This window comes from Odocoileus virginianus, chromosome 10 (assembly GCF_023699985.2).
Source record: "Odocoileus virginianus isolate 20LAN1187 ecotype Illinois chromosome 10, Ovbor_1.2, whole genome shotgun sequence".
Taxonomy (NCBI): domain Eukaryota; kingdom Metazoa; phylum Chordata; class Mammalia; order Artiodactyla; family Cervidae; genus Odocoileus; species Odocoileus virginianus.
This window is the reverse complement of record NC_069683.1, coordinates 8,593,680-8,608,513: the sequence shown is the minus strand read 5'-3', so window position 1 is coordinate 8,608,513 and position 14,834 is coordinate 8,593,680. Positions and strand designations below refer to the sequence as shown.

Sequence of the window (14,834 nt, the reverse complement as noted above, 5' to 3'; positions counted from 1 at the left end):
TCAGCGCCCCCATCTTGGATTTTGGTAAGTAGTTATGAACTTTGTTGCCAGAGAACATGAAATCCAAAGACTAGATACTGCTTTTTATTAACTTTCTACTATTTTGTAGGAATTGTTTGTTTCAGTACACAAAGATTATCTGCCTTTTAACAGTAGGAATTGTCTTCTCTTCTATTACTAAACAAGTATTTACAAGTACACAAAGTTCATTTTAAAAACTTATCTTGTTCCACTCTAAATATATCTTGAATCAATTAAGGTACACAATAAAATGACTTTTAAGCTGTCAACTCTGAAAACTAGGAGGAAAAAGATAGTCCAGATGTTAGTACTGCCCTTCCCCCCATTTGAAATTTTCGTTCTTCCTTGATGCTTGCAAGTTACTAGAAGCAGTGGCTCTAACACTCAAGTTATTTCCAATAAGAGGTTTAAGTAGAGACTGTACATGATAAAGTGGAAGGTAGTTCCTGGTCCTAAAAAATGTTTATGGAATCTGAATCAAATTCAAATTTGAATTTGTATTTAAGAAATAATTTATAACTGTATTACTCCACACCTTCAAGAAAATTTATACAACACGTCTGCTCCAATTTTTTAAAGCCTTTTGTTTTGATTCCAATAAAGCATAGCTGCTAAGAACATGGATTGTAGATTTGGACCTTGATCCACATTCTGGCTTCTCATTTAATTGCTATGTCATTTTGGAAAAATTCCTTATCCTAAAACTAAGTCTCTGTTTTTGTAAATTGGAGACAGTAGTAGAGTCTACTTTATATTTTAAGGACCGAATGAGATGATGAATGTCAAATGTTTATCATAATGCCTGGCATACAGAGTGTACTCAAATGACAGCCACTGTTCATTATTACTAATTATCACCATATTCGCCTAATTCAAGTGTTCTCAATTAATAACATTTTCTCAAAATAGATACTTACATTATCCAACTGGCACAGAAAAATAATGAACTTCCAGTTTTGTTTCAACATTCATTTCAGGAGCCCCAGTATTAGGCCCTGAGCTTTCTGTCAGAAGTGGAAATAAATAGTTTAACTTCTTCTATCAGAAAATTTCCTAGTTTTATATTTATCTCACTATGGAGAGAATGACTAAATACTTGAACTTTAGGTTCAGTCAGTCAGAGTTCAAATTTCATGTCTTGTGCTTCCAGTAATGTGACTTCAGCCAGTTAACTTAACCTCTCTGTATTACAGTTTCTCTATATTTAAAATAGGTATGATTTTGTATCATATCCTGTGATATAAAATCCTATATCACAGGGTTGTTCCAGAGATTAAATAAGTATGTAAATTGTTTAGCACATTTCTATTTGTAGAATAACAGCTCAGGAAAAAGTATTCCAAAGTTATTAGGAGAAACTTTGTGTTTAAGGTAAATTTTAATATTTTTTGCTTTGTTTTTGAGATAAAAATTACCTAGACTTGTTTAAAACCCAAATAGTACAAAAGAATATAAGGAGAAAGTAAACCTGCTTGTCAATTATTTTCCCACCATCAAGCAACTGTATTTTCAATTTCTTGTGTTATCTTCCTAAGAGAGCCCACACACATACAAGTATGTATATGTCTTTTGAAAATACAAATGGTTGAATACCATGTCCACTATTCTGCATTTATTTTTTGCACACATATCTTGAAAATCTTCATTAGTTCATTCATTCACTTATTCAACAAGTATGTAAAAATTTCTAAATATATGACAAGCCCTTTTCTAGGTTCTGGAGTGCAGATGAAGTTCCAGCTCTCATAGTGCTTGTGTTTTATAAGGGAACTAAGCGATGAATATGTAACCAAATAATACATATTTTCCAAGTAGTCTATATGCTAGGAAGGAAAATAAAACTGAGAAGGAATTAGAGAGGCAAGGGCAGGGTGATACAGTTTGGAATGAAATCTTTGGGGAAAACCTCTATGAAGTGACATTTGAACAAAGACCTGAATGATGAACTGAGATAGATTAAGATTTGTAAATACTTGAAGATAGAGCCTTCCAGGCAGAGAGAAGAGAAAGTTAGGCCAGAGTGAGACTGAGGTATTGAACAAACACTGAGAAGGACAGTGTGACTGAACAGTAATGGAGAGGGAGGGTGACAGTAGACCGGAGTAAGGTATAGATCCTATAGGACCTGGTAAAGAGTTTGTATTTTATTCATATGCTGGAAAGTCATTGGAGCAGAACAAGATGAGGTACATCACATCATCTGATTTCTTTTGAAGACGGTATCAGTACATACAATTGATGAATTAAGTCAAATTTATTATATATTCATATGATCTTTGACTTAACTGGCTTAAGTTTTATCTAGGAAAACAGTAGCTAGATATAAGATGAGGATTTGCCTGTTCAACTTGGTTGCAACTGTTCAACTTGTTTGCCTGTTCAACTTGCAACTGTTGAAGAGAATTAGTTTTAACACCGCTTCCTTAAACATAGCAGAAGAATGAGGCTCTCTGTGTAAGTCATTCTCCTGATGTTACCTTTATTTAAGTGATAGTGTTTTAACCATCTTCAACAATTAACATAAAAATGATCTCATTTTCCTAATTTTGTAAAGAAATTGGGCATATTATTTATCTTTTTTTGATGCCTCAGGTTCCTCATTATGATTTCTTGTTATTGCCAACCATTTTACTCTACCATGTATGTTGGTTCTCTTAGAGAAGTATAGTATGTGTTTGCCAAAAATGGCTATATTGCTATTTTGAATTCCATGTCTACTTTTATTACTTACTAATTAGTTTATTCATTAATCAGATGTTTTGAGAACTTAACTATATACCAAGCACACGGCAAGAGATAAGGAGGAATATAAAGGTAGAAACATATAGTCCTATTAGCAGTTATGTTTTAGTGATACACAATAATCATAAAATTTAGATCTAGAAAAGAACATTAGTTATCGATGTAGTCCAACCCTATCATTTTATAGATTACTACTAAAGCCCCTTCATCACTCTCTTTCATACTCTACCCACTCTAGAGATACCTTTCTATTATAAAAGAAATGGTGTTGTGTTTGTCCTTAATGTTTTAGTCCCACCGGTAAATCCTACCAGCTTGCTTTTTTGATTCAACAGATATCACTTGAAAGTAGATATGACAAAACTGAACAAAGACTGTGATACTATCTTCTGAATGATCATCTGAAAGTAATTTTTGAGGTAACACATTATCGCACAGATAACAATATGCAGTCTTTTCTTTTGCCACTTCTTAAGTAACAATGGTCAAGGAATGTAATTTCTATGTGCCTTAGTCAGAATCAACTGGATGTCTGTCTCTTTTACTTGTTCATGTTAGAAAAAAAAAGCAGTCATCATGTTTTAATGTAGGAACAACCTCATTAATTCCTAATGACATCAGCATATTTGAACATAATTGAGCATAATTTTTTCATTTACTAATTCCCAATTAGCTTCAAAGTCAAATCTAAGTTCTATAACCTGACATTCAAATCTTCTAGATCTGGCCCCACTTTTATCCAGCTTAATCTTTTTAATGCAGCCTTCTCCATTCCCTTTTGTTCTCTCCAGCTACAGTCAGGACTGAGCAGAGCTTAACTGAGCATCTCTTTAGATGCTGTAGATAGAATTAAAATCATATAAAACTAAATGGTTAAACAAAATGAGATTTAAGCAAATTGACCACACAGCCATTTATGTCGTCTGCGCAAGCTGTTTCCTACCGCAGGCTTTTGGACTTGCTGCCCTGTAGTATTCCTGCCTGGGAGCCACTTACTTGCTCACTCCCTCACTTCGGTCTCTTTTCACAACATTCCCATCTAAAACAAGAACCCACATCTACACTTCTAACTGTCTCTTCCAAGACCCAGAAAAATGCCTTACACATACAAGGCACTCAGTGAATATTTATTGAATGCATAACTAGTTTTCTCTCCTGAAATCTTTTTTTTAACCTGGTAATAACTATCCATTCTTCAGCTGTCCATTCCATTTTTTCCTCTGGGAAGCTTTCAAACTCTATCAATCTTAGGTAGCACTGTTAACCTTTATCTGATAGCACTTATCAGAATTACAGCTTTGCATATTTGCACCACTGTTTTACCAATGGCTGTTTCCTCACTAAGCTATATGTAATATTAATAGCAGACGTTATAATGCCTTCTCTGTGCCAGGTATTTTTCTAAGTGCTAATCCTCACAAGAACTTTATAAGGTAGGTATTATTATTAGTCCCACTTTATGGATGAGGAAACTAATCCATAAGGAGGTTGAGTAACTTGCCCACTGTCACAGCCAGTAAGTAGAAGACCTGGGATTTTAAGTTAAAATTGAGTTAATGAGTTAATTAATTAACAAGAGATACCTTCCAACCTAAGATCTATTTTGAAAAAAATCACCTAATGTTTTATATGTTTTTTAACCATTTCATTTGTGTATATTTTATCTACCATTGTGGGGGGGAGCATTTCAATTAAAAGCAAGGCATTGTTGAACATTTCTAAAAGCTTTTAGAAAAATCTGTGTAGAGTTTAGTTTTTGATATCTCACGGAATATGAAAATCTGTTTTTGTTATTCAGTTGCCAAGTCTTGTCAATTCTTCGCTGCCCAATGGACTGCAGCATATCAGGCTTCCCTGTCCCTCACCATCTTCTGGAGTTTGCCCAAGTTCAAGTCCATTGAATCAGTGATGCCATCCAACCATCTCATCCTCAGTGGCCTTCTTCTCCTTTCAATCTTTCGCATCTTCAGGATCTTTTCTAAAAAATCAGCTGTTCACGTCAGGTGGCCAAAGTGTTGGAACTTCAGATTCAGCATTAGTCCTTTCAAAGAGTATTCAGGGTTGATTTCCTTTAAGATTGACTGGTTTGATCTCCTTGCTGTCCAAGGGACTCTCAAGAATCTTCTCCAACACCTCCATTTGAAAGCATCAGTTCTTCCATGTTCTGACTTCTTTATTGTCCTGCTCTCACATCTGTACTTGACTACTGGAAAGCCCATTGTCTTGACTATGTAAAACTTTGTCAGCAAAGTGATGTCTTTACATTTTTAATATACTGTCTAGGTTTGTCATAGCTTTCCTGTCATCTTCTAATTTCATGGCTGCAGTGACCATCTGCAGTGATTTTAGAGCCCAGGAAGAAGAAATCTGTCACTGCTTTCAGCTTGTCCCTGTCTACTTGCCTTGAAATGATGGGACAGATGCATGATCTTAGTTTTTTTCTTAATATTGAGTTTAAGCCTCTTTTTCACTCTCCTCCTTCACCCTCATCAAGAGGCTCTTTAGTTTCTCTTCACTTTCCCCCATTAGAAATCTATGTAGCGGTTAGTTTTTGGCATCAAAAGGAATGTGAGATTCTACTAACCTTTAATAGACAGAGGTCAGAAATGTTAACATCCTCTAATATTTGAGACAGTTCCAAATAAGGAAGAATTGACCTACCCAAAATGCCCGTGCTAAGCTCATTGGGAACGAATGAAAAGATGGGCCAGTTATCTTTGGGAAGAAGAGGCAGGATTGGAGGCATGTAGGGAATAGAATTGGCATTTATTGAATGCCTTAATACACTTAATGCTTTTTATCTCTTTTAGCCTTAAGGACAGCTATTAGGTATTATTTCTCTTATACAAATGAGAAACCTGGGACTCAGTGAGGTCAAGTAACTTGTCCAAGGTCAAAGAAAAGGGGTATAGGTATTTATGGGAGTTGGCTAGACAGAAGCTCAGAGTGGAGAAAGAGCAGAGTAATAATTCATCTGAGACCTAACTGTTAGAATCTAAATGACCATCCTTTCCTTTTCAGTGTTCTATTTTGGGGACTCATAGAGTCCTAAAATGGGAGTGCTATGTCTAGTGTCTTCTGCTTTTAGATTGCCTTGGCCTTAGTTTGAATTCCTTTCAAAAGTATATGGTTTTATGATATATGTTAGCTTTATCATTATTATTTCTTCCACTTTAGGAAACACAATATCTTCTTTTAACCCTGTCCCTCTCCACCCACACCATTTCTTTGCTTACTTGTGCAGTAGTGCTTCCTGTATTTGCTATCTGAGTCTTCTCCTATTCAGGCCTTTGTTCTACCATTGCCCCACATTGCTCTTATTTCCTTCTATGTTGCCAAATCCTGTGATGACTTTTAGTAAATACTTAACCTATTTGGCTTAAAACTCAACATTCAGTAAACTAAGATCATGGCATCTGGTCCCATCACTTCATGGCAAATAAATGGGGAAACAATGGAAACAGTGACAGACTTTATTTTTTGAGGCTCCAAAATCACTGCAGGTGGTGACTGCAGCTATGAAATTAAAAGACACTTGCTCCTTGGAAGAAAAGCTATGCCCAACCTAGACATCTTATTAAAAAGCAGAGACATTACTTTGCCAACAAAGGTCCGTCTAGTCAAAGCTTTGGTTTTTCCACTAGTCATGTATGGATGTGAGAGTTGGACTATAAAGAAGACTGAGTGCCAAAGAATTGATGCTTTTGAACTGTGGTGTTGGAGAAGACTGTTGAGAGTCCTTTGGACTGCAAGGAGATCCAACCAATCCATACTAAAGGAAATCAGTCCTGAATATTCATTGGAAGACCTGATGTTGAAGCTGAAACTGCAATACTTTGGCCACCTGATGCGAAGAGCTGACTCACTTGAAAAGACCCTGATGCTAGGAAAGATTGAAGGTGGGAGGATAAGGGGATGACAGAGGATAAGGTGGTTGGATGACATCACCGACTCGATGGACATGAGTTTGAATAAGCTCTGGGAGTGATGGACATGAGTTTGAGTACACTCCAGGAGTGATGGACTTGAGTTTGAGTAGGCTCCAGGAGTTTGTTATGGACAGGGAAGCCTGGCATGCTGCAGTACATGGGGTCACAAAGAGTCGGACACGATTGAGCGACTGAACTGAACTGGACCTATTAGCAGTTATTTAGCACAATTGATCATTCTCTCCTCCTTGATTTAGAAGGCCCCCCTAAGTTTTAATACCATGATAAACTTGAAAAACTGAAAAGCTTCACATGGCGTTAAAACTCTGAGGACAACCTTTATTTTCTTAACTTAGCTTTCAGCTGCCTTGAAATGTCCACCCAGATGTTGATTAATGTTCTCAGATTTAAGATATCCAGAAGGAACTTATGATCTTCACCCCAAAACCTGCTTTACCCTCAGTTATTTCTATCTCAGTTGATGGCTATTCTGTTCTTCCAACACTCAGGCCAAGAACTTTGGAGTAATTCCTGAATCCTGTCTTTCTCTCATTCCCCCCATCTATCAGAAAATTCTTGTCTTTACCTTCAGATTATATTCACCACTCCCTGTTCTGAGTTGACTGCATCATCTCTTGTCTGCATTACTTCATTGGCCTCAGTAGTTTCCGTTTCCTCAGGTATGTCAACAGTGAAAGTGATCAGATTGCAAAAATCAAATGCAAAAATATTAAATGATACACAAATACAAAAACTTAGTAAGTCTCTGAAATATTAATCAGACCCTGGGCTTCCACTTCAGCTCCAACTTTATAACTGAAAGAAAAGAAAGTGAAGTCACTCAGTCGTGTCTGACTCTGTGACCCCATGGACTGTAGCCTACCAGGCTCCTCTGTCCATGGGATTTTCCAGGCAAGAGTACTGGAGTGGGTTGCTATCTCTTTCTCCAGAGGGTCTTCCCGACCCCGGATTGAACCCGGGTCTCCCTCATTGTAGGCAGACTCTTTACCATCCAAGCCACCAGGAAAGTCCTAACTTTATAGCTAAACCATATATAATCACAGGTAGGCCACTCAAAAACCCAGCTTTGATTTTTCAGGAGAACTCGGATACTACTTTAGTTTGGGTCATGAGAGTGGACAGGAAACAGTCTCTCAGAATTGTATTAAGGTACTGAAGGGATAGCTTTGGCTTACGAACTATTTTTAATAAAATTGATCTTGGCTGCAAGTCTCTTGGCACTGGAAATTGACCCAAACGGCTTATCTGTACCTGTATCTCAGAGACCCATAGAGTTAAAAATAGTTCCAGGTATATGTCAGTTAGCTCTTCCAGATAGAAAGTAATAGTGATGGTATAGTCCCCTAATTTTTTGTGTATTCAGAAATTCTAATCTCTGGCTATAGATCCTAGTCTCTGCTCTAAAAGCATGCATATTTTGTCATCCAGTTTTTAATAATGTCTGTTGAGCTTCCCAAGTGGCGCAGTGGTAAAGAATCTGCCTGCCAATGCAGAAGACACAGGAGATGCAGGTTCAATCCTAAGGTCCGGGAGATTCCCTGGTGTGGGAAACAGCAACCCACCCCAGTATCCTTGCCTAGAAAATTCTATGGACTGAGGAGCCTAGTAGGCCACAACCCATGGGGTTGCAAAAAGTCGGACGCAGCTGAACATGTACATGCACATTTATAGTGTCTACCATATACTAGGCACTGTTTTAGACTTGGAACGCATTGGTAAGCAAAACAGATTTTTTTTAAATGCCCTTAAGGGGCTTATAGTTTTAACTAGAATAGAGAAAGTAAGCACCAAGCATGCTAAATAGATGGAAAATATATATTCTATTAGGAGGTAGTAAGTGCTTTGGGAAAAAATTGAACAGTATAAGGGCAATTAGGAATTGGTTTGGCAGTTTTAATAAGGGTGGGCAGAATGGGCATCATTTGAGCAAGGACTTGAAAGAAGTGACAGATTTAGTCATGTAATTATTGAGGAAAGCACTTTATGATAGAATGGCTAGCAGAAGGGCGTAATTGGGGCACTTAGCATGTTAGTTGGAATAGGGGCAATGGGGAAGACAATAGGACGTGAGGTAGAAGACCTAGGCCATTAAAAGAAATTCAGGTCTGAATAAGAACCACTGGAAAATTTCAAACTAGGGATTTCCAGTAACGTTTACTATGTGAGTGCAACATAATTAACACCTTTGTTTTTAGGTTAGTACTACATGCTAGTCATTTTGCGTATAGTAGAATTAATATTAATACTCTTTAATTTCAGAGAAATATTCAACCATTCACATAAGCAGAGGACTCAAGATCGTCAACAATGTCTGTTACTGAGGAAGACCTGTGTCATCACATGAAAGTAGTTGTCCGTGTGCGTCCTGAGAACACAAAAGAAAAAGCCTCTGGATTTCATAAAGTAGTCCATGTTGTGGATAAGCATATTCTTGTTTTTGATCCCAAGCAAGAAGAAATCAGCTTTTTCCATGGAAAGAAAACTATGAATCGAGACATTACAAAGAGGCAAAATAAGGATCTTAAATTTGTATTTGATGCTGTTTTTGATGAAAATTCAACTCAATTGGAAGTTTTTGAACACACTACTAAGCCAATTCTTCGTAGTTTTTTGAATGGATATAATTGCACAGGTAATTCTTTCAGCTGGGATTTAATAATTCCATCTGATTTCATTTTTATATTAGGACATCTACTTGACTCTTCTAAAATATAATCAATTTTAAGATGCTTGTTTGCTAAAAATTCTTCAGTTCGGTACTTCATTGTAAATGTAGATTTTCTTTGAAATTTAGTCATCATATATAGCATTTTTGAAAATTTCTTTTCCTGGGTCTTGCTTTGGTTCCTATAGATGGTCATCCTTTCCATTTCTTATGTTTTAAAACCACATGCTTCAGATAGTTGATGCCAGATTTCTCACAATTTGTATTCATAAATATTCCCAATGTTTACCTATGCAACAGTCTATCCCTGGGGGATAGTGGAACATTTCTGAACACTTGGCAATTTCTTCATAGCACTATTTTTTCTTTATAGTACCTTGAAGTAACTATTTTTTAGAGATCATGTTGAGTGTCATACATGTGCTGTGTTAGTATATCTTCAGCCCAAAGAAGCATCTTTAGTGCTCTCAGTAGACCTATAATAATTTGCCTTTCAAAACAGCTCTGTTGATTTCCCAGAAAAGAGCTCTCCAAAATGCCAGTTAATTGAATGCTTACCAGGTACCTCACACCATTATTATTTTTGTAATTACCACCATTTATGGCATTATCTTTAAGATACCCCAAAACTATAACATGTTTCCCTGGCTTTCACTGACTCATTCACTTTTATTGCAGAAGGTTTACCCTCTAGGTCAAAAAAGAATGGAATGTGGTTTATTGATTAGACCTTCTTTGATTCTCATTTTTAAGCAGATATTCTTTTCCTCATTCATGAAACTCCATATTGTCTCTAGAGATTTAAAAAAATTATTTTAACTCCAAATGAAAAAAATCTCTACAAAGGTAATACTGAATCTTTGGTTTCTTCTTGGTTTTACTTTATATTATCCAACTATCTTAAGACTTCATGTTGTACTGCCAGCTTACGTAAAATAAAACAGAATGAATCAGTTTAATCCATCCTACTAAAAAGTATTTTTGTAGTTAACAAACTTAGCAGAGAAATTTAATTTATAAAAATAATTCTCAAAGACTTATTGCTTTAACTGAATTTATGTTGGGTATTTGCCATATGTAATTCAGAGTGGGTGGGGGGTATTTTTGGCATTTGAAGAAATGTATCACTGTTCTATTGTACTGGATAGAGTCTTGAAAGCAAAGTAATTTACCTAAAACAAAAATTTTAAAAGGAATTATTATAAATGACTTTTATTTGGAATTCTGCAAATTTGTATTAATATTTAGTACCCACTTTGTGCCAGATCACTTACTAGTAGTGTAAGTCACTTACTAGGTAGGAAGGATACATAGTCTCTGCTTTGGTGGAACTCACAGTTAGAAATACAGTATGATACTGTAAATTGCCAAGATTTAAGAATGACTATAAATGAATTTGGATCTGTTAGATTTACAAGTTACTGTTTAGGATATCCAGGTGGGACTATTCACTAGACAATAGATACAGTAATGTTATGTGTCATAACAAAGAACTCTGATCCCTTTTCATAAAAACTCAGTACTTGCATATGGTGCCACGGGAGCTGGAAAGACCCACACAATGCTAGGATCAGCTGCTGAACCTGGAGTGATGTATCTAACAATGCTGGACCTTTACAAATCCATGGATGAGATTAAAGAAGAAAAAGTATGTAGTACTGCGGTTTCTTATCTGGAGGTAAGTTGGCAATGTCATTTTTTGGTTTAATCAATAGTATTGAGAAATCTTTTTATAAGAAATTCCATTGTCCTTTCAAATTATTCTATCAGGCAGAGATTTTTTTTCATGAATATATTAATATAAAATCATTAAAAGTCCTGGTCTTCAATTATTTGTTGTAGATCTTATTTTTTTCTGTTAAGTATTTTGCCATAACTTCTGACTTACACAGAAGTAGTAGGATTAGTATAGATAGTATAAAGAACTTCTAGATTCCCTTTGTTTGCATTCTCCATATGTTAACATTTTACTCTCTCTTCTTTCTTTCTGCATATGTGGTTTTCCTTTTTTTTCCCCCGAACTGTTTGTTACAGGTTTGTAAAGACAGAAAATTTCTTAAATAAAAACTGAATAGTAATCAATATCAGGAAACTAACAATGATATAATGAGATTTTGATAATTATTCTAATAACACCCTTTATTGAAAATAAAATCTAAGATCATATATTGTATTCATTTGCAATTCATCACTTCAGTCCCTTTAATCAGGATTTTTTTTCTCTATATTTTATGTTGCTGTTGTAAAACTTTTAGTTTAGATTTGTCACGATTACATTCAGGTTATGGACTGACAGGAATACCACATAAGTGATGATGACTTCTTCTTATATAACATATCAAGAGGCTTATATAATTAGTTAGTCCTGACACTGGCTGTGTTACCTTTAATCAGTTTCATTACACTGGTGTCTACAAAGCTTTTCCATTATAAAGGTACTGTATTTCCCTATATGGGACTTCCCTGGTGGTTCAGCGGTAAAGAATCTGCCTGCAATGCAGGACATGCCAGTTCGATCCCTGGATCGCAAAGATCCCCTGCAAGAGGGCATGGCAACTCACTCCAGTATTCTTGCTGGGAAAATACCATGGACAGAGGAGCCTGGCAGGCTACAGTCCACCGAGTTGCAGAGAGTTGGACATGAGCCAATCGACTGAGCATGCATTACCCTTTATAATTAATAAATAACTTGTAGGGAAACAGTGTAAATCCTGTGACTCCTCAGTCTTTGGTCTGTTCATTTTAGTATCCACTGATGATTCATGCCTGAATCAATTCTGTCATGATTGCAGATGATAGTGATTTTCAAACTCCATCATTTCTTCTACAGTTCTTCATTGGCTTTCTACTACAAGGAAGAGCTTTCCCTTTCCTCTTCTGTATCAATGTAGACTTATGGATTCTTAATATTATTCCATAGATTATAATCCTTTTCTCTAAGTATTTTTCTGTATGCTTAAATTGTGCAGATTTGGCCAGGTGAGGCTCCTTCCTGCTATCTCGTGTGTGTGTGGGGGGGGGGGGGGGGGGCGGGGGCAGTTTGACATACCTCATCATTTGAGACTTTCTACCCTCTTAATAGCTAACATTCAACAAATAATAACTAAGTAGTTGGCACTTTCACTTTGTGTTCAGATAGTGTTTCAGAAACCAATGCAGAAACGTCTGTTTCTGCATTTTACTGCCTTTACTGATTTTACTGCCTTTTCATTTGTGATGTCAGAGGGTAAATTTCTAGTTTTTAGTGCTCTTGCTGACATCTTATTGTTTGAGAGTTTCTTCACATTTTAGAAATTGATTTAAGATTATATTGCTAAAAATTGTTGTCAGTCTATAGAACTTGGTGATAAAAGAAGTAAAATTCATTTTCTGTAGTTAAGTATTTTGAAAAGAATTGTTCTGAACTTAATTAGGAAGAGATCATGGCACCGTATTCATTATTTCTTCCTTAGATCCTTTTATAACTAGGAAAATTTTGAAGTTTGCTTATTTTTATAATGTTTTTAGTTGTTTTTTTCTTTCTTTAAATCTGTTTTCATTTTATTAATGGTAAGGCAATGTCTAATCTAACAGTTCTCTACTCAGTCTGTGCTCCAAAATTGGCTGTGGGGCTTTTTAAAACTAGACATGCCTAGACCTCACCCCCTGGACATTTTAGTTTAATAGATTTGGATTGTGGCCAAGACATCTATGTATTTTAAAAGCTCCCAGGTGATTTTGATGCATAAACTAGCTTGATAGTAATTGTGTAATTATGTATTTTGTATGATTGAAGTGGGTAAGGGAAATCATTTAAAAAGTGACTGCTGCTTATCAGAAAAATAAGAACCAAAAAATTATCTCTTCATTTTATCATTTTACTACTTCTAAGAATTTATTGCATTTAAAAATGGTTATCATTCATTGTAGCAAGTTTTACCAGCAATGAATGATCACTGTAGGCTATTTATTAGAACATGGATATAACTTACAGAAAATAATTCTTAAAGATTAAATTTTATGTGTTTTTAGTCTTATCAAACAGATACAATTGTCAATTTGCTATCAAGTAGAACACTTAGCACCTTGAGCAGATGGGTAAGACTATGTCAGTTGCGCTATCTCCGTACATTACTTGCACTGTTGTGTAGTCACTGAGTCGTATCTGCCTCTCTTGTGACCCTGTGGACTCTAGCCCACCAGGCTTCTCTGCCCATGGGATTTCCCAGGCAAGGATACTAGAGTGGGTTGACTTTCCTTCTCCAAAGGATCTTCCCAATCCAGGGATCAAATCCATGTCTCCTGCATTAGCATGCAGATTTGTTTACCACTGGGAGCCAACTGGGAAGCCCTACATTACTGAGAGAAATTACTAAAAAGAATTGCCAGAAGTTTAAAATGCAGATGTGTATTCAGTGCCATTCAGTACAGTGAGGATACCAGACTCTGCTCTCACCTTTGTGACGGTGGACTTGGGCAAGTCACTTAAACTCTGAGGGCCTCAGTTCCCACACTCAAGTTGGGGGGAGACTGTCCCATTATGGAATTATCATTACATGTTAAACTTAATGCATTGAAGGATAAGTGAAGTAAATACCATCCGTCTTTCAGGGGTTTTCTTTAACTTTTAAGCTCTGAAGTTTAAAAAGTTTGGACTACTTGGGCATCATGAAATAATATCTTCTCCAGTAAGAACCACACTACTTCCATACAACTTACACTTTCAATCCATTAAAGAGTTTCCCAAGACCGTTTGTCTCATATATTTCCAGAAAATAGGAAGAGGCAATTCCAGCTATCCTATTTCTGTTGACTTGTAGTCATCAAATGGGGAATTGCTGGTTATCAAACTCTTCTGTTTTACCAGATGTTAGAAGTCATGGCAATATGTGATAGAAGGGATGAGATGAATGGAAATGAGCTGCTGCTTCTCTTTGAGACAAATTCTAACATAACCTTAAGGCAGCAATGTATGCATGTTTGTGTGATGTTGTCGCTACTGTTTCAGTGTCAATGCTAAGCATCAATGCTAAGCAATCCTTTTTATTTTAAGGTGTATAATGAACAGATTCGTGACCTCTTAGTAAATTCAGGGCCACTTGCTGTCCGGGAAGATGCCCAAAAAGGGGTGGTCGTTCAGGGATTGACTTTACATCAGGTATGTTTACAAACTTCATTTTTTGCTTGTTCAAATAGCAAGTATGGTAATTTAGCCATGTACTTATGTTAAAATAATGAAGTATCAAGTTAAAATAATCAAGTATATCATCAGCCTTGTTTTGTTTTCCTTTAAGATAATCAAATGGGCTTTTCTCTTAAAACTCTACTTGGACACTTAATATAATATATTATTCTGCTTAATGTATTATTTTATCTCCTCAGAGAGATTAGATTTTATCTTTTATTTTTCATGTAGCACAAAAGTGCTAAGCAGATGATACACGATTGATATTTAATGGGATTTAATAAGAAAATAA

General features: G+C 36.0%; 1 protein-coding gene across 2 annotated transcripts in view; it reads left to right on the top strand.

Moving 5' to 3' along the window:
- The window catches only part of KIF18A (kinesin family member 18A), an 87,788-nt gene that overhangs the window by 1,003 nt on the left and 71,951 nt on the right, over nt 1–14,834 (top strand). The window contains exons 2-5 of one of the 2 annotated variants that reach the window (XM_020905255.2): nt 2,327–2,475; nt 8,973–9,345; nt 10,899–11,056; nt 14,411–14,515. In XM_020905255.2, coding sequence (XP_020760914.2) covers nt 9,021–9,345; nt 10,899–11,056; nt 14,411–14,515 — 588 coding nt within the window. In that variant the 5' untranslated portion in view covers nt 2,327–2,475; nt 8,973–9,020. The remainder of the gene's footprint in view (nt 1–2,326; nt 2,476–8,972; nt 9,346–10,898; nt 11,057–14,410; nt 14,516–14,834) is intronic. The other variant, XM_020905254.2, reaches the window with a different exon arrangement.